General features: G+C 44.4%; 1 protein-coding gene across 7 annotated transcripts in view; it reads left to right on the forward strand.

Annotated features, from left to right (window-relative positions):
- MVB12B (multivesicular body subunit 12B) overlaps positions 1–19,260 on the forward strand; it is a 208,854-nt gene that overhangs the window by 11,718 nt on the left and 177,876 nt on the right. For 6 of the 7 annotated variants that reach the window (XR_009739594.1, XR_009739595.1, XM_061433526.1 and 3 more), the window contains exon 2: positions 2,947–3,069. Coding sequence is in view for 5 of the 7 variants with exons in the window: in XM_061433526.1 (XP_061289510.1) it covers positions 2,947–3,069 (123 nt within the window). In the remaining 2 variants the exon portion in view is untranslated. Of the gene's footprint in view, positions 1–1,570; positions 1,737–2,946; positions 3,070–19,260 lie in introns of those variants that run through there. The other variant, XM_061433528.1, reaches the window with a different exon arrangement.

The following is a 19,260-nucleotide window of genomic DNA, read 5'->3' on the forward strand; positions in this document are numbered from 1 at the left end:
GAGGATGCCCGTTGTTGCAAGCAGGCCTGGCATTTTCTGCTTCAGCCCAGCGTCAGCGTCTTGCCAGACAGGTTAATGGTGGTCTTAAACACCCCCGCTCGTCTGCCCCTCTCCCCAGGCAGCTCTGCTCTGCAGCACCCACCCCCCCACCCCATTAATGGCCTCTTCTCCCCTTCGCCGAGGCCTGGCTTGTGACCCGGGCAGCCGCGGCCGCTGCCGTGCCATCCCCTTCGGGCCGGAGGTTCCGCGCAGCCCAGGGAGCGCCGAGTGCTAGTTAATAAATGGCCTTTTGTGAGGAAGGTCAATTGAAGTGACGGTAGAGACGCTGTTAAGAGTAATTTGCAGTCAGAAAATATGTAATTCAGGGCAAGCGGCTCTGAGTGATTGCCTCTGCCATGGATATCTTGGGCGTTTCTCATTAAAAGCTTCCTTTGCTGGTGGTGGCGCTTTCCTCCGCCGTCCCAGCGAGGAGTCATTTGTCTGTATTTCACAAAGGCTGCTGGATCCCCCAGGGCACTGCCACTGGGGGTGTGTGTGGGGTGTGGGGGCGGGGGTGGAGGCGTGCATCTGAGATGCTCAGTGCTAATGCCCTGCCCGCCGCATCCTCCCAGCCTGCAGGCCCGCAGCCCGCCGGCCGGCTCCTTTGTCTGCTCAGGAGGCTGCCCGCAGCCATCTTGGGGCCCGGTGCCCGGCTGCCCGGTGCATTGTGGGAGCAGCGGCGTCAGCCTCCCCCGCTCCCGCAACTTGCTCGCGCTGCAGAGCAGAGGAGGGCGGTTGGTACCTGGACCGGGATGCAGTGACCCGAGGATGGGGCATCCCTCAGCGAATAAAATATTTCTTATTTATTCCCATGCTCCCCACCCCCCACCTCAGATAGTACAGGCAGCACTATCTTAATAATAATAATAATAATAAAACTTACGTCTTATGTTCTTTATTAAATTCACAGCATGATATTTTAGCACTGGCAGAATTCAGTGCCTTCTGTTAATGAGTTGTTAATTGCAAAGCATTTCGGTAACCAACAGCAGGTATAACAGTATTTTGCTAACGGCAGCGATGTTATTTCCATGTTAACCAAGAATACCGAGTTTTCCAAATGAAGTACTTTTTGATCAGTTTGCTTTGGATTCTGCTGGTGCAGATAGTGAATTCTAAACCTTCCTGACTGGGGGCATCCCTGCGGATTCATTCAGGAAATATTCACTCAGTGCCTACTGTGTGCAGGAAGCACTGAGCCCTGTGCTTTATGCAGATAAACTCGCCTGGTAAATAAGATCTGAAAATAGAAAACAATTCAGTGATGCGGTGTGATGTCCTGCCCCCCTGCCCTTTACTTCCAGAAGCTTATTTTCAGTAGAATTAAGTAAAGCTTAACTTAGTTTGGCTTTTGTCATAAACAGAAGCTGAGACTGTGGCTGCTGCCAGGTGCTTCCTAGCCTTGATCAGAGAATTAGCTCCCTGGCACTGACGAGCCTGTTTCTGGAGCCTTTCGTGGGTTCCAGGGAATGCTGATTACACGGTGACTTGCATACAGCCCTCTGGTTGTTTCTACGGAGGAGGCTATAGTCATTTTTAATGGCCTCTGCCTTTTCTGATTCTAGGCTGAGAACTTAAAATATTCCTACTGGCTGCCCAGTTAGACGAGAGTGTTTGGTTTGCTTTAGCAGCAGTAACCAGCCTTGAGAGATCTGACAGACCCTACAGCCAGTGGAATGAAATCGCTGCAGAAGGAGGTAGAATTTAACTTGCTGTTTTCCACTGCTGGTCCTTTGAAAAAGCTCTAGAAGTCATTTACATAAGGTGTTACCATTTTATATGCTTTCTGGTACACTGCCACTGGAGCTGCCCAGACCCAGTGCTCTCTATATTCTGTTGGTCTCCTCCGGTCACATCAGGAGGCAGGCAGCAGCAGAATAATAATTTCATTTCCCTCCCTTCCTCCCAGTGTCCAACAAGAATTACAGTCATTGTTCGTGTTTAGCTTTGAGTAAGTGTCCACATGACCCTGGGATTAAACACAACAAAGGGACCCCCCGGTCCTCTTGGGAACAGCCGTGACCACGCTTCTGGCTGACTACACTGGACCTTTGTGTCCCTCACCCACCCTTCTCACCTGCATTTTGCTGAGGGCCTACTGTGTGCCAGGGGACCTCTCCAGGCCCTTCGTTTACGGGATTCCCTTAGTTCTCACAGCAGCTCTGCAGCTGTCGGTGTCCTGAATCTTTGCTTGCCTGCTCACCAGCTGTAGTCATGGAGCCTGGACTCCATTGCCTTTCTGTGTCCTCCATGGCAAGAGCACTTTCCTCTATGTGTTCACAAAGCTCTGCCTCCCCAACAGCCCACCCTTGGATGTAGTCATGGCTGTGGATTTGGAGGGCTGTTCTTCTGCCAGGAGATGCTGTGAGGGGGAGAGATGGAAGGTGTTGCTAGATTTAACCATGTCTGATTTATCCTCAGAGAAGCTGCTGGTATCTGTACAGAAGTCAGACAGCAGGGCGGGAGAGTGTTCAAAACTCACTTGAGAAGAGCAGGAGCTGGAGATGACTTGAATTCTTTTTTTTTTTTTTTTTAATAGAGTATTTGTTTATGTATTTGGCTGTGCCAGGTCTTAGTTGGGGCATATGGGATCTTTGATCTTTGCTGAAGCATGTGAACTCTTAATTGTGGCATGTGGGATCTAGTTCCCTGACCAGGGATCAAACCCAGGCCTCCTGGCTTTGGGAGCACAGAGCCTTAGCCACTGGACCACCAGGGAAATCCCTACTTGAATTCTTGATCTGAGGAAAGGGTCGGGTAAAGCCAGGGCTCCCTTAGCTGGTCCATGTATGTGAAGCTGAGTTCAGGATATTTGCCCCAGGATTCTGGTTCTGTTTGAGACTTTGTATTGCTCACTTTAAATGCTCCATTTGAATTTTGTGCTTTCTTTTTCCTTTTTGGAATCAGGAGCAAGCCACCATGCCTGAAGTCAAAGACCTTTCAGAAGCCTTGCCAGAGACGTCAATGGATCCCATCACAGGAGTCGGGGTGGTGGCTTCTCGGAACCGAGCCCCGACAGGCTACGATGTGGTAAGTCAAGATTCATTGATATGGCAAATATTTGTTTACTTTGTTCAAGACCCTCTGAACGTCATGTGTAAGATGTGTTTCTGCACTCTAGGAACTTAAACAGGAAGGGAAAGCACCACCAGCGGCAAGGTGTGGCAAGTGTCCTGGCTGGACCTGAGCCCATCTGGGCTGTTGCTTGGCCTTAGCTGGGTCACTTGACCTCTGTGATGGTCATCTTCACATTCTGTAAAATTAAGGGATTGAATTAGTTGATTTCCAAAGTCATTTTTAGTTGTGACATTTCATGAAAAGAATCCAAGCATCTGAAAGACCCTTGGTTGTCACAGATTGTCTTGTATAAATGTTAAAAATATATTGACATGTGTTTATATAGCTTCTTACAGTTTACAAAGCAGTTTTTCCCACCCATGAACTCAGCTGGCTCTCACAATTCCCTGAAGAGTGGGAGGGCAAGTTGCCTTCTGTCCACTGTGCTGATCAGGAGAACACAAGCTCCGAGAAGGGAAGTGATGGAGACCCAGCGCTTGGGAGTGGTGAATCAGGTGACTCAAGCCCAGGGCTGTGATGACCGCATCACCACAATTTAGTAGAGACTTGGCTTTGCTTTTCAGCACACGTCTGTGGTGATGTTCAGTAGTACCGATGGCTCGAATTAATTATATTATTTTTTCAGTAGATAAATTCCAACTTGGGTGGGGCTTAAAATGTGCAGAGGAACTATTGGGAGGCTTTAGTTAACGGTGACTATTGTCATGTGTTCTGAACTTCTAAGGTGGAGGGTTTTTTTAAATTATTATTTATTTTTGGTTGTGCTCGATCTTCATGGCTGTGCGAAGGCTTCTCTCTAGTTACAGTGAGCGGGGACTACTCTCTAGCTGTGGTGTGAGGGTGTCTCACTGCAGTGGCTTCTCCTGTGGCAGAGCGCAGGCTCTAGGGCATGCGGGCTTCAGTAGTTGTGGCACAGGGCTTAGTTGCTCCGTGGCATGTGGGATCTTCCCGGATCAGGCTCGAACCTGCGTCTTCTGCATCGGCAGATAGATTCTTTACCACTGAACCACCAGGGAAACCCCTAAGGTGGTCTTATTTTTCACTTTCCTTATTTTGTTTGATGACAGAGGACGAGATGGCTGGATTGCATCACTGACTCAATGGATATGAGTTTGGGTAAACTCCGGGAGTTGGAGATAGACAGGGAGGCCTGGCATGCTGCGGTTCATGGGTTCGCAAAGAGTTAGAGACGACTGAGAGACTGAACCGAACTGAACTGATTTTGTTTGGGATGACGTTTTATTCTTGCTCATTGAAAATGTATACCCAGAATACATAAGAGTAAAAGAATATAAGTCTCATTTGTCAGCACTGAACACCTGGCGCAGTGATAAAATCAGTGTCTGATGTGAGGTGTGAGTTGGGGGGACATGCCATGCCTAGTCCAGAAGAAGCCCTAAGGCAGGGTTTCTCACCCTTGGCATTACTGACGTCTTGGGCCAGATGATCAGATAGTAGTATGTGGTGGGGCTGTCTCGTGCATGGCGGGGACAGCATCCCTGGCCTCTTCCTGCTCGATGCCAATAGCCCCAAACCCCAAGGTGTGACAGCCAAAAATGTGTTCAGACTTGCACAAGTCCTCAGGCGGAGGGGGCAGGCAGGCAAAATCAGCCCCATGGTGAACAGTGCCTGTCGCGTCAGCCCACGCTGGCTCCCATGTGAGGAAGGGGGAGCCTGTTACAATCCTCCACATCACTTTCCCAGCTGCTGGAAAGCTTATAAACATTTTTAAAGTGAATGAACGGGGGAATCTTTTTTTTTTGACAAAGATTTGAGTTTTACCTGCTGCCTGACTTCAAAGCACTGTTTGAATGTATAACTTGCCATAAAATAGAATCATTAGGTATGGCTTTGTGCCATAAAACTCTTGGGGAAGCTAATAAAAATGTTCCTTATTTGAGAAGCCCAAGTGTCTTTTGATGAATTAGATATGAAGCAGTGCGTCGTGAATCAGGGCAGGGGCTTGGTGCGCGCCTGTCTCTGGGAGGACCGTCTCCAGGGTGACTCTCTGGGTGGGGGGCAGGGCTGGGGGGGAGGTGGAAACCCGGGTCTTCTGACTGTTCCCTTGTGTGGATCTGTGTCTTTAACATTCTGCTGGCCCCTTTGGGGTCACTGTGAATGCCGAGCAAGTGGGCGGCAGATGGCCTTTGATAGTCTGGTTTTCTGAAAGTCTTGGTGAGTCTGACAGGAGCAGAATCTATCCCTATCATTTTCTCCTAACATCGAGCTCAGGGCAGAAGAGCGCGGTATCAAATGAGTGAGATTAATAAGCACATTTCACGGTGGGGCTGCACCAGGCATCATCGTGAAAGGTGAGCAGGCCAGGAGGCTCCAGAGGGTCAGCTCGGCAATTACCCAGCCTCCACACGCTAAGACTGAGTGTCCGAGCTCCTCCAAAAGCCCTTCCGGGGAGAGATGCAGGAGTCCTGTCTTTGTGCTGACCGCTAGACAAGCATCTGCTTCCTCAGAGGTCTGACCCTGAGTTCAAGGGGGATGGGGGAGGACACCCCCCTTCCCTTTATCCAGAGTTTAGTGGGAGGTTGACATCCAAACCGAAGTGCCAGGCTTTTGGTGGTGGCCGGGCTACAGAGATGCTGAGACAGAAGTGCGGCGGCCGAAGGAGGCTCTGCTGCGGACTACGGCTGGGGCCTCTCCAGCATGTGCTGGAGGCCTAATCCCTCTGTGCGCTCAGAGCACGCTAGGTACCCTGACACACAAACCCGAGAGTGGACGCCAGATGGACCGCTGACTCTCAGTGGCACAACCATTTTAAAATGAGCAGAGGCCCTGGTGCTGCTTGAAGTAAAAGATGCCAAGTGTTTGTTTATAAAAATTGAATTTGACAAATTCTCTGCCCGTCAGGGGATGGTTTTTCAGGTAGGGGCTGGGGATCACTTGCTAAACTTCTCAGTTTACCGTCTCTGTTTCTGCAGCTGCCTCTGAAATAGCCTCCCCTAGCCTCCCCTTCCTGCCTGGCAGCCACAGGCTCAGATCTAGAACGTTGCTGCCAAGGCCCAGGTCTTTCCTCTGGCCCCTCCGTGCCCAGCTTCTGCCCTCTCCTGGCTGCCTTCACTCTCCCTGACGGCAGCGTTTAGAACTGCCAGGTGTGGAGGCCCAGCCAAACTGAGTCTTGGCCTCCGAGAGACTTGGAGATTTTTTTTGTCTTTTTCTTCACTGTGCTCCAAGAGCTCCTTCCTTCCCTTCCTGAGAAACCCCGTGTGCAAATGGGAGTCTTTGTGGCATGGTGACCCAGAAGTGACAGTTTATCACCTAGTTCAAGGACTGTTCCCAGACGCCCAGGTCGGGGGTTCTCGCGCTTCGGAGGGCCTCAGTCCTCTGGAGAACCCCACACCCCAGATTCCTGCTGCAGTAGGTCTGGGGTGGGGCTGAGAGCTTGCATTCTAACCGATTGCCCACTGATGTTGATGCTGCTGGTTCAGGGGCCACACTTTGAGAACTGCTGGTCTAAGTTAAGTCATTCTTAAATAATATGTACCTGTGGACCCCACAAGTCTAACTCAGGAAGGGCTGTACTAGCTTTTCCTGTTAATTTTTGACGTGTCCTGATTTAGAGTTTAGAAGGTCTCAGGGGAGACTTTCTGTGTATGTGTTTGTGGGTTTTTTAAAAATACAAATGAGATGGTACCATTTATACTCTCATAACTTAAAAAATTTATTGTGGGCTTAGCTCAGTATCAGTCTATATAGATGTATCCCCTCCTCTTAATAATGCATGTTTATTGTTTGGCTGTTTCCTAGGTGGTGCAAGCAGTAAAGAAGCTGCCTGCCAATACAGGAGACATAAGAGGAGTGGGTTCAATCCCTGGGTTGGGAGGATTCTCCTGGAGAAGGGCATGGCAACCCACTCCAGTTTTCTTGCCTGGAGAATCTCCTGGACAGAAGAGCCTGGCAGGCTACAGTCCATGGTGTCGCAAAGAGTCGGACAGGATTGAAGTGACTTAGCACACATGCACACCAAAATTTGGCTAATAATTCAATATTGAAGAATATTGAATTTGTTCCCATTTTTGTTTTCAATGCAATAAACAACACCCTTGTGTCTGTATTTTGGCATGGTCATCCTGTTAGTGCCATAGAATAATTTCATAGGTTGAAATTACCGGGTCAGAGTGTTCACATTTTAAACTTGATAAGTGTTGCCTATTGTCTTCGAAAAATGTTGTTACATTTTGTGTTTCTGTTCTCACTCAAGCAAGTGTTGAGTAAAGTGAAATTTTGGGGCTGGGGGATGAATTGATCAAGTCCCCCTTCTTCCAGACTCTGTGTCCAGTTTCCCATCACCAGTAAGTCCAGGCAGTCCTCCGGGGTGAGGGCCTGGGCAGTAAGCAATAAGTGGTAGCCATGGATCTTCTCTCTAAGAGCATCCTCCTCTCAGACAACCAGAGAGAGGACAAATACCCAAATCCTTTAACTTGACACACGTGTCTTCCAGTCTCACTTCCTTCTACTCTCTTCTCCTCCAACCTCATCAAACCTCTAGTTTCTCACATTTGGAATAAGGGGCTTCCCTGGTGGCTGAGACGGTAAAGCATCTGCCTGCAATGAGGGAGACCTGGGTTCGATTCCTGGGTCGGGAAGATCCCCTGGAGAAGGAAATGGCAACCCACTCCAGCACTCTTGCCTGGAAAAATCCCATGGATGGAGGAGCCTAATAGGCTACAGTCTATGGGGTCACAAAGAGTTGGACACGACTGAGCGACTTCACTTTGTACCATCAAACCCTTGAACCCACTTGGCCCATATTTTTAAAATTCCTGTGTTCCCACCTTTTTGGATAAAATTTTTCTCATCCTTCAGAACCCAGTTTGAAAACTCCTTGGTGAGGCTTTTCCCGATGTTATGCGTTTATTGCTTCTCACATCGGCTTCACAGGTGTTTATTGACCCCCTACTATTGTGCAGAAGCCCCGGGAATTCCAGTATCCTGGGAGGGGTTCCATCATGTGAAAGGGGAAAGGTGAGAGATGAGGTAGTGGGGGTGGATAAGGTCGTGTCACACCAGAGGATTACAAGCTACACAAAGGCATTGGCCATTATTCTGAGGGTGGTAGGAGTCATTAAAGGACTTTAAGAAAAAGGTTCTTACATTTGTGTTTTTAAAAGTTTCCTTGATGTGTGTAGAAGGAGAATTGGAGGGCATAGATATTGAGTCAGGGGGCTCAGTTTGTAGGGTCTGTGTTGGTGTAGGGTGTGAGGGTAGAAACCTAACCCACCAACAATGGAGGGAAGTGGGAGCATGGGGCTTGGGGACCCAAATGCACATTCTTTCACAGAAAAAAACATAGGCTGAATGTTGGGAGATAGGTGCAGAGGTGAAGAAAGGGAAGGACCAGAGCGACATGAAGGGTGTCTTGCTGAGCAGCTGGGGGGATGTTGATGCTCTCTGTTGAGATGGGGACATAGACAACCAGGAAGATTGAGGGTGGAGGGGAACCGTTGGTTCAGTTGTGGACACACTGAGCTTGGGGTGCTCGTGTGATATCTGGGTAGGGATGTTGAGCAGCCTTGGGTCTGAAGTCCAGGGAGATGTCTGAGTGTTATCATCACATGGGAGACCCTGTAGCATCATGGAGATGGTCCTGTCACCTCAGACTCCTTATCAGAGTCCACTGTAGCATCAACAATTAGGAGTGGGGAGAAGGAGGCACTCGGGGGCCTAGGGCTGAGCATCCAGAGAGGTGGATGGAAAATTAGTAAGAAACGGGGGAAAAATGAGTATTTCTAGAAGGGGTTGTCAGTATTAGTCAAAGCTCTGTAAGGGGTAAATAAAATGAGGCTGAACTGTTTCTGGGAGAAAGCAATGGCACCCCACTCCAGTACTCTTGCCTGGAAAATCCCATGGACGGAGGAGCCTGGTAGGCTGCAGTCCAAGGGGTCGCTAAGAGTCAGACCTGACTGAGCGACTTCACTTTCACTTTTCACTTTCATGCATTGGAGAAGGAAATGGCAACCCACTCCAGTGTTCTTGCCTGGAGAATCCCAGGGATGGGGGAGCCTAGTGGGCTGCCATCTATGGGGTCGCACAGAGTCGGACACGACTGGAGCGACTTAGCAGCAGTAGCAAAACTGTTTCTACTGGGCTGAGTTACTAGAAGGTGCTTGTGAAGTTGGTGGTGGCTCAGAAGACTGCCAGTGGGCTCAAAGGGTCCACCTGAAGTGGGAGGTATGGGCACAGATGCCTTAAAGAAGGGAGGGTGGCGGCTAGAGGATGCCTTGGGATCAGGAGTCTTCTTGCCTTTGTTTAAGGGTGGGCAGGTGTTGAGTGAGTGTGGTCGGTGATAGCTGTCTGATGAAGCAAGGCCCCCGAGGAGCCGAGGACTTGGTGTCCAGAGACTGGTCAGAGAAAAGCCCAGGAAGTCGTGTGTTTTTAAAATTAATGAATGTTTGGGCTGTGCTAGATCTTCTCTGTTGCCCGCCAGCTTGCTGTAGTTGCGGTGAGCCGGGGCTGCTCTTCATCGTGGTGTGTGGGCTTCTCATTGCGGTGGCTTCTCTTGTTGGGGAGCGCAGACTCTAAAGCACAGGCTCAGTAGTTGTGGTGCCTAGGCTTAGTTGCCCCTTGGCTTGTGGGATCTTCCCAGACTAGAGATGGAACCTGTGTCTCCTGGTTGGCAGGCAGACTCGCACTCAGTGGCCCACCAAAGATGTCCCAGAAGGCTGTGTTTGTGTCATTCTTGGCCCCTCCCAGGGCTGCGTGCTGGGAAGCCAGCCTTGCTCATGGCCTCTGACCAGCAAATGGGCCCCCGAGGGCCGTGCGTGGACCCATCCTCCCCTAGGTCTTTACTTCCCGTTTCTTCTGTGCTTCCTCTTCTCCCGCTTCCTTTCTCTCAACACTCCCATTTATTTCTGGGACTGATTAAACAGCAAAACATTTCTTATAAACTGCTGGACCTGTATAGTTTATATATTTGAGATTCCTAAATAATGGGAAATTATTCAAAGATTCTGATGCTTAAACTGCCAAATGAGGGGCTCTGGGGTGCTAGGAGAGGCCAGCCCCCCTCTGGGGCTGTGGGCTGTTGTCCAGTGCCATAGAGAAGGATGAGTTTAAATCTGCAAGTGAAGTTCAGCCTACAAAACTGGAGAAAGAAAAAAATAATTCGCCAAGTGCTGAAGCCTAATTCAAGCAAGTTGGTATTTTTACATACAGCTCAAGAAATTTTAAAAAGTCAGTGAAAGACATGCGAAGATGGTCATGATATCTAATTAAAAGCATATTGTAGATATCAGGTGGAAACTGTGGAACATAATCACACGTCTGGCCTGAGCACAGCTGTCACGTGAGTCTCCAGAAAGCTGATGCTGTGGGGAGGCCCGAGCCAGGCAGGAGGACCACCCCACTCCTCGGGGTCAGAAGACAGGAGGGCCGCGCCCTCCTCCCCGCCCCCGAAGCTCTGGCTCCACGAAGCAGATGCAGAAGCAGGTGCGGCAGCCTCTTCCCACTCTCCCCAGCTCCTGCCCCATGTGGCTTCGCTGCCCAGGGCCTGCTCCCAAGGGCGGACGTGACCGCAGACCCGAGCCCCACCACACGCTGGTTCATTTTCAGAACCAGAGCTGGTTTTCATAAAAGGCACCAGGTGTTCCTGCCTTTTGTTTTGTGGGAAAATAAAATGATAAAGATTCACTGAAAACACAGAAGGTGACTTTATGGCCCGCCCTTGGGCCTTTGTTTCCTGTGGTCTGGATTAGCCAGCTTCGGTAACAGCATCAGCCCTGCACCTTCCCGGGTGCCCTGCAGAGCCCTGGCCAGTGGAGCTGCACCGGGTGGCTGGGCAGGGCCACTAACATGCGCACGTGCCTGGCTTCCAGGAGGGGCGTGCAATGCAAGCATCGCTGTTGTCAGGATGACTCTCAGAGATCCTGGCTTGAATTGCCTCCTTCTAGGCTGCTCTCCCCCACCAAGTATGCATTTTGGTTTTGACCCAAAGACTTTATTCTCGCTAATGACTTGTTCCATAGTGGGATCAGTGGGAAAGGAGAGAGGACTGGGGGGCACTGCAGCGTGCTGGCACTCCATCCTGCTCACTGCAACCTCCTATTCACCATTTACAAAGGCTCCTGACAAAGAAACCTCACAGAGTGGATTAATGGGAAAGAAGAGGGACTTGCTTTAATCTTTCTTTCATTTTTTTTCAGTCAAACTTTTAATTTTGAGATAGTTAGATTCACATGCATTTGTAAGACATACTACTGGGAGAGCTTGTTTTTAACCTGTTTCCCCCCAACGGTAACATCTTTGAAACTCTAGTAGAGCATCATAACCAGGATATGGACAGGGATACGGTCAAAATGCAAAACATTTCACTTCTAAAATGTACTACCTGGGATTTTATTTTTATTCGGGTGTGGTGAGGCCAACAGATCAGCAGAACACTGCCATTGGAAGGAGAGTTTATTCTCACAGTTTAAGAGGAGGGATCCATCCACTCCATGGAGGGCCACACAGGGAGGCACCAGGGGTTGGTCAGCAGGCAGAGGGAGGGAGGAGCGATTTCTGTGGGGAAGGCAAGGCAAGGCAGCATAAGCAGATTTAGGATTGTCTAGTTTAAATAATTTCAGCTTGCTCTGGGCTTTCAGGGTGGCCTTAGTTGTCACATCGCTGGCCTTGGGGTGATTTAGGGCAGGGAGAGAGTGTTTCAGACTGAAGGAGCCTGAGAAAAGAGGGCAGGTGGGCATATGGCCTCAGGATTGGTTGGTTTGCATATCAAATTGTGTTCTGTCTCTAGAAATTAACTAACTCCTCTTTAACCACTGACAACCATTAATTTGTTCTTCATTTCTATAATTTTGTCTTTTCAGGAATGTTATATGAATGAAATCATATACCATGTAATATTTTGCAAGTTTTTTTGTTACGTTTTCAAAAACTCGGCATAACTCTCTGGAGATTTCATCTAGAAAATCTATTGCATATGTCAATAGTTTGTTCCTTTTTATTGCTGCATAGATTTAATTGATACGACTGCAGCACAAATTGTTTAACGATTTACCCGTTGAAGGACATCTTGGTTGTTTATCCAATTTGGAGCTATCATGATTAAAGCTGCTATAAATGCTTTTCACAGGTTTCTGTGTTAATGTGCCCTTTCATTCCTCCGGGATAAATGCCTAGGAGTGTGCTTGCTGGTCGTGTGGTAGTTGGATATTCAGTTTTGTAAGAATATGCCAAACTGCTTTCCTGGGTGGCTCGTAACCTTTTACATTTCTCCCCGTTTTGCCACTTCTTTTCCAGCGTCTTTCACTGTCAACATTTGTTGTTCTTGTTTTTGTTTTTAGCCATTCTGATAGGGTTGTGGTAATAACTCGTTTGGTTTTCATTTATGTTCATCTAGTGGCTAATGATGATCTTTTCCTGTGCTTATCTGCCATCTCTGTTTCTTCAGTGAAATGTTGCTTCATTTCTTACTCATTTTATAATTGGATTGTTTGGTTTTTTACTGTTGAGTTTTAAGAGTTCTTTGTATATTATAAATGTGAGTCTTGTTGTTTGGAAACATTTCTTCTAGTTTTCACTTGTCTTTTTATTTTATCAGGATCTTATATAGAGCAAAAGCTTTAAATTTTGATGAAATCCAATTTATCAGTTTATCAATCATATTTTTGGTGTTAAGTCTTATAACTTTTAGTCTAGCCCTGGATCCTGGAGATTTTCTCTTATATTTTTTCTACATATTTTACAGTTTTACATTTAACAAGTCTGTGTTAAATTTTGACTTAGTTTTTGTATAAGGTGTGGATTTAGGTCAGAGTTCTTATTTTCCTCAATGCATGAACAGCTGCTCCCGTACCATTTGTTCAAAGTTGAATTGCTTTTGAACCTTTATAAAACAAATCAGTCGGGCATATTTGTGTGACTCACTGTTCAGTTTTATTCTGTGTGTCTAGCCCTCTGCCAGTACCACTGAGTACTGATTGTTTTAGCTTTATAGTAAGTTTTGAAATTGGGTAAAATGTTTTCTTCAACTTAATACTTCATTTAAGGTATTGTTTTTAACTATTCAAGTTCCTTTGTCTTTCCATATAAATTTTAGAATAATCTTACTGGAATTTAGATGGGAATTAATGTGTAAAAGGGGCTGTGGACCAACTGGGAGGTGGTTCCCTATATCAACAACAAGCAGTTCTCGGACACCACCTGTAGGTGCCCTATAGTTGAACACTTCTGACACTGTCTACCTGGAAGTAGCTTCAGAGTCCACAGGTTAAGAGCTCAATCCCACAAGACTGCGCCGTGCCCCACCCCAACTTAGGTGCTAATCACCAGCCCAGATTATCACCTGTGTATCTAACCAGTTGGCTGTAGTTCAGGGGTTCGAATGACCTCATTCCTTAGGTTCAATTACTTTGCTAAAGTGACTTACAGAACTCAGAGAAACATTTTACTTACTAGGTCATTGGTTTATTATGAGAGGCTATACCGCTGGAGCAGCCAGATGGAAGAGTTTATAGAGCAGGGTGTATGGAAAGGGTGAGGACCTTCCATGCTGTTTTTCCTAGCATGCAACTCTCCCCAAATCTCCTATGTTCACCAACCCGGAAGCGCTCCGAACCTCATCCTTTTGGGTTTTTATGGATGCTTCTTTACATGGGTATGACTGATTAAATTCATGCCCATTGGTAACTGATTCAACCTCCAGCCCCTTTCCCCTTCCTGGAGATCAAGGAATAGGACTAAAGTTCCAGCCCTTTATTCATGGTTGGTTTCCCTGGCAACCAGTCCCCACCTTTAGGTGCTTTCCAAAAGTTACCACATTAACATTAACCCAGTTGTGAAAAGGGACTTGTTATGAATAACAAGACACATACTTCACTTTTATGGCTCTGAAGTGATTGCAGGAACTAAGGAGAAGAGACCAAATATTCTGACAAGGGACTTCCCTGGCAGTCCCGGTTGAGACTCTGTACTTACACTGTAGGGGCCATGGATTTGCTCCCTGTTTGGGGAACTAAGATCCTGCATGCTGCATGGCATGACCAAAATTTCTTTTTAAAATAAATGTTATGACAAAAGATGCTCCCATTGCCCTTATTATTCAGGAGATTCCAAAGTTTTGGGGAGCTGTGAGCCAGGAACTGTGGGTGAAGACCAAAGATGCATTTTTTATTATAAATCACATTATCACAGGCTTAAATTTGTACATAAATTTGAGGAGACTTCACATCTTTATTATGTTATGTCTTACAACTCATGAACATAGTATGTCCATCTGTTTATATGTTATTTTTAAAATTACTTTCAGCAGCATTTTGTAGATTCAAGCAGATAAGCTTTGTATGTGTTTTGGTTGATTTAAGCCTAAGTGCTTTATTTTTTTTTTGAACAATTGTTAATGGAATTGTATTTTTAATTTTGATGTCCATGTGTTCATTGCTATTATATAGAAATATTTCAGTAAAATTGAGTTTTGTATGTTTGTTTTTGCTGAATTTTAAGACCTTGCTGAACTCACTTATTAGTGTATATTCCTTGGGATTTCTCTGTAGACTATCCCATCATCCTTTTTTCCTTTCTAGCTGGTATGTCTCTTATTTCTCTTTCTTGCTTTATTGTAATGGCTAGAACTTCTAGCACTATTTTGAAAAGAGTGGTAAGAGTAGACATCTTTGCTTTATTCTTGATCATAGGGGGAAAGCATTCAGTCTTTCACCATTAAGTATGACATTAGCTGTGGGGTTTTGTTTTTTATAGATGCTCTTTATCAAGTTGAGAAACTTTCTTTCTTTTTCTGTTTTTCTAAGAATTTTTATTATGAATGGGTATTTTGTCAAATGCCTTTTTTGCATTGATTAATATATCATGTGATTTTTTTCCTTTAGCCTGTTAACATGGTGAATTACATTGATCTTTAAAGAATGAACTGGCCTTGCATCCCTTGAATAAGTCCCAATTAGTCATGGTGTGTTGCTGAATTTTCTTTCCTAATATGTTGTTTAGGATTTTTGAGTCTGTATTCATGAAGGATGTTTATCTGTAGTTTCCTTTTTGTACCATTTTTATCTAGTTTGGTAATACTGGATTCATAAAATGAATTGAAAAGTGTTCCCTCCTATTCCATTTTCTGGAAGAGATTATGTAGAGTTGGTGTTAATAAAATGTTGTTACTGTTCAGTCACTCAGTTGTATCCACCCCTTTGCGACCCCAGGGACTGCAGCAAACCAGGCTTCCCTGTCCTTCACCATCAAGTTTGCTCAAACTCATGTCCATTGAGTCGATGATGCCATCCAGCCATCTCACCCTCTTTTGCCCCCTTTGCCTCCTGCTCTCAGTCTTTCCCAGCATCAGAGTCTTTTGCAATGAGTTGGCTCCTCACATCGTGGCTCAGCCTCTTCATTCCTTCTGCAGCTATTTCTCTGCTCTTCTCCGGTAGCATATTGGGCACCTACCAACCTGGGGGTTCATCTTTCAGTGTCATATCTTTTTGCCTTTTCATACTGTTAATGGGGTTCTCAAGCTAACAATGCTGAAATGGATTGCTGTTTCCTTCTCCAGTGGACCATGTTTTGTCAGAACTCTCCATGGCCCGTCTGTCTTGGTTGGCCTTACATGGCATGGCTCATAGTTTCATTGAGTTACAGAAAGCTGTGATCCATGTGATCATTTTGGCTAGTTTTCTGTAATTGTGGTTTTCATTCTGCCTGCCCTCTGATGGATGAGGATAAGAGGCTTGGATAGGCTTTAAACATTAGGTCAAATTGTCTAGTGAGGTCTAGACCTGGAAATTCATTTTTTGAAAGTTTTAAAATGATGAGTTCTCTTTTCTTACTAGTTATAGGGCTATTCAAATAATGTATTTCATATTGGGTAAGTTGTGATAATTTTTGTTTTTCAAGGACTTGACCTATTTCATTCAAGTTACCAAATTTACGTGTGTAGAATTGTTCGTAGCATTCCTTTATTATCCTTTTGATGTCTGCAAAGTCTATAATACTACTCTGTGTTTCTGATATTAATAATTTGTCTTCTCTCTTTATCTGTCTTCCTAGATAGAAGTTTGTCAATTTTATTAACATTTAAAGCAATTTTTCTTTATTTCATTGTATTTTCTATATTGTGTTTTCAAATTCATTGATTTCTGCTTTTATCTTTATTATTCCTTTCCTTCTGCTTGCTTTGAGTTTATCTTGCTCTTTTTCTTGATCCTTGAGGTAGGAGCTTAGATTATTGATTTAAGAGTCTTCTTCATTTCTAATATATGCATGTAGTGCTAAGAATTTCCTTCTCAGCACTGCTTAAGCTGTATCCCACAAATTTTCATATGCTTTATTTTTGTTTTCATTCTCTCCAAAATATTTTTAAATTTCTCTTTAGAGTTCTTTGACCCATGGAGTATTTAGAATTGTGTTGTTTAGTTTCCAGGAATTTAGACTTTCCGTAATCTTTCTGTTATTGATTTCTAGTTTGATTCCATTGTGATTGGTGAACACACTCTGAATGACTTCAGTTCTCTTCAGTTTGTTGAGGTTTGTTTTATAGCCCATGAAATGGTCCATTTTGGCATGCATTCATGGTTGCTTGAAAAGACTGTGTTGTCTTCTGTTACTGAGTGGGATTTTCTTTAAGTATCAATTAGATCCTTTTGCTTAATAGTGCTATTTGTGTTTCTCTGTATCCTTGCTGATTTTCCGTCCATGCATTTTATTAATTTTTGAGAAAGGAAAGTCTCAAACTGTAATTTTGGAATTGTCTTTTTTTCCTTTCATTTGTATCAGTTTTTTTCTTCACATATTTTTCAGCATTGTTGTTTTTACACTTACCATTTAGGATTGCTATGTCTTTTTGGTGTATTGGCCATTTTGTCATTATATAATATCCCTTTCTGGTAATTTTCTTGGCTCTGAAGTCTGTTTTATTTGATATCAGTATAGCTACTCCTGCTTCCTTTTTATTAAAGCTTTCATAATATATCTTTTTCCATACTTTTACTTTCAACTTGCCTATAGAATTATGTTTGAAATAAGTTTCTTGTAGATGTCACATAATTTGATCAAAGGTTTAAATCTCCTTTGCCAATCTCTTTTAATTGGTATATTAAGACTTTGTATTTAGTGCAATTATTGATATGGTAAGGCTTAAAGCTGCCGTTTTATTTTTTATTTTCTAGAGGTTTTTTCCCCTGTATTTTTCTCCTGACTTCCTGTGAGTTACCTGAACATTCTTTAGAATTTCATTTTTAGCTTAGCGAAGTGTTTTTTCGTGTGCTTGTCTGTATGGCGTTTTTAGAGGTTGCTCTAGGTCTTGCATTTTGTTGGTATCTATGTGTGTGCCTTGTAACACTCGCCTGGTGACATCATTTTACTGGTTTATATGAAGTACGGAACCTCTGCTCTCTTCTGTATCGTTTTGTTGTTTGTGACTGCTGTTCATGTCAGACAATTTGTGACCCCATGAACCGCAGCACACCAGGCTTCCCTGTCCATCACCATCTCCCTGAATTTCCTCAGACTTATGTCTGTTGAGTCAGTGATGCCATCCAGCCGTCTCATCCTCTGTCTCCCACTTCTCCTCTTGCTGTCAGCTTTTCCCAGCATCAGAGTCTTTTCCAGTGAGTCAGCTCTTCACATCAGGTGGCCAAAGTATTGGAGCTTCAGTTTCAGCATCAGTCCTTCCAGTGAATATCAGGGTTGATTTCCTTTAGGATGGACTAGTTTGATCTCCTTACAGTTTGAAAGTGGCAATTCTTCGGTGCTCAGCCTTCCTTATGGTCCAACTCTCACATCCATACATGACTACTTTTACTCTCCTTCATTTATAAATATGATTATCTTAAATATTTTTTTCTACATATATATAGAACCATGTCAGCAGCGTTACAATTTTTGTTTCTAATTATCAAACATAATTTTAAAAATTCAAGAGGCATGAAAAGTCTACTTTATTTGCTCATATTTTTGCTTGGCATATTTTTTCTTCCTTCCCAGTGTTTCGAAGTTCCTTCTTTTATCATTTCTTTTCTGCTTAGTGAGTGTCCTTTAATGTTTTAGAGTATGTCTGCTGGAGACAAATTCACTTAGTTTTTCTTTATCTGAAAATGTCTCTATTTCTTGTTCATTCATGAAGGATATTTCACTGGATATAGGATTCTGGGTTGATAGTTCTTTTAGCACTTGAAAAAGGATATGTCATTTCCTTCTGGCCACTATGATTACCAATGAGAAATCTGCAGTCATTCAAATTGTTCTTCCCCTTGTAAGTAAAGTGTCATTTTTTTCTCAATTCTTCAAAAATGTTTCTTTGTCCTAATTTTTCAGAAGTTTGACTGTGATGTGTCTTGGTGTGGATTTATTTATGTGGATTTATTCTGTTTGAAGTTTGCTTACCTTCTTGATTCTGTGAATTTGTGCCTGTTGCTAAATCTGAGGAAGTTTTTAGACATTATTTTAAGTTCTTTTTCAGCCTCACCCTCTTTCTTCTCTCCTGAAACTCTGATGGCAGGAATGTTAGATCTTTTGTTATAGTCCCATGGGTCCCTGAAACTGTGTTCATTTTTTGTTTCAGTCTGTTTCCTCTCTGTTGTTCATATTGGATAATTTCTATACTCTCTCTCAGTTCACTGATTCTTTCTTCTCTGTCTTCTTTTCTGATGTTGGGCCCATCTATTATATTGATTTCAGTTATTATATTTTTCAGTCCTAAAATTTCATTTTGGTTCTTCTTTTATTTTCTATTTATTTATGAAACTTTATGTTTCTTTGCTGAGACTTTTTGTCTTTTCATCTTCTCCAAGCATGTTCATCATTGATCAGTGAAGCATTTTCACAATGACTGCTTTAAGAAATTTTTTCTGGTCATTCTGACATCTCTGTAATCATGACCTTGGCATATTCATTTTTTAATTTGTGTTCAGTTTGAGATCTTTCTGTTTCTTGATGATTTTCTTTGATTAGTGAGTTTTGATAGGAGACTGGAAATTTGGGGTACTATGCTACATGACTTTCGATTTTATTTAATCTATTTTACCTGGCTTCTTTTGACACTGCTCTGATTCCTGACAGGAAGTAGTAGTCCAGTTTCTCCCCTTGGTGACACCTGAGGAGTTGGGGCTCCTTGTTACTGCTAGATGGAGGTGGGGGGTTCTAACTCCCTACTGCTGCTGCTGCTAAGTCGCTTCAGTCCGACTCTGTGCG

The sequence above is a fragment of the Bos javanicus genome, chromosome 11 (genome assembly GCF_032452875.1).
Source record: "Bos javanicus breed banteng chromosome 11, ARS-OSU_banteng_1.0, whole genome shotgun sequence".
Classification (NCBI taxonomy): domain Eukaryota; kingdom Metazoa; phylum Chordata; class Mammalia; order Artiodactyla; family Bovidae; genus Bos; species Bos javanicus.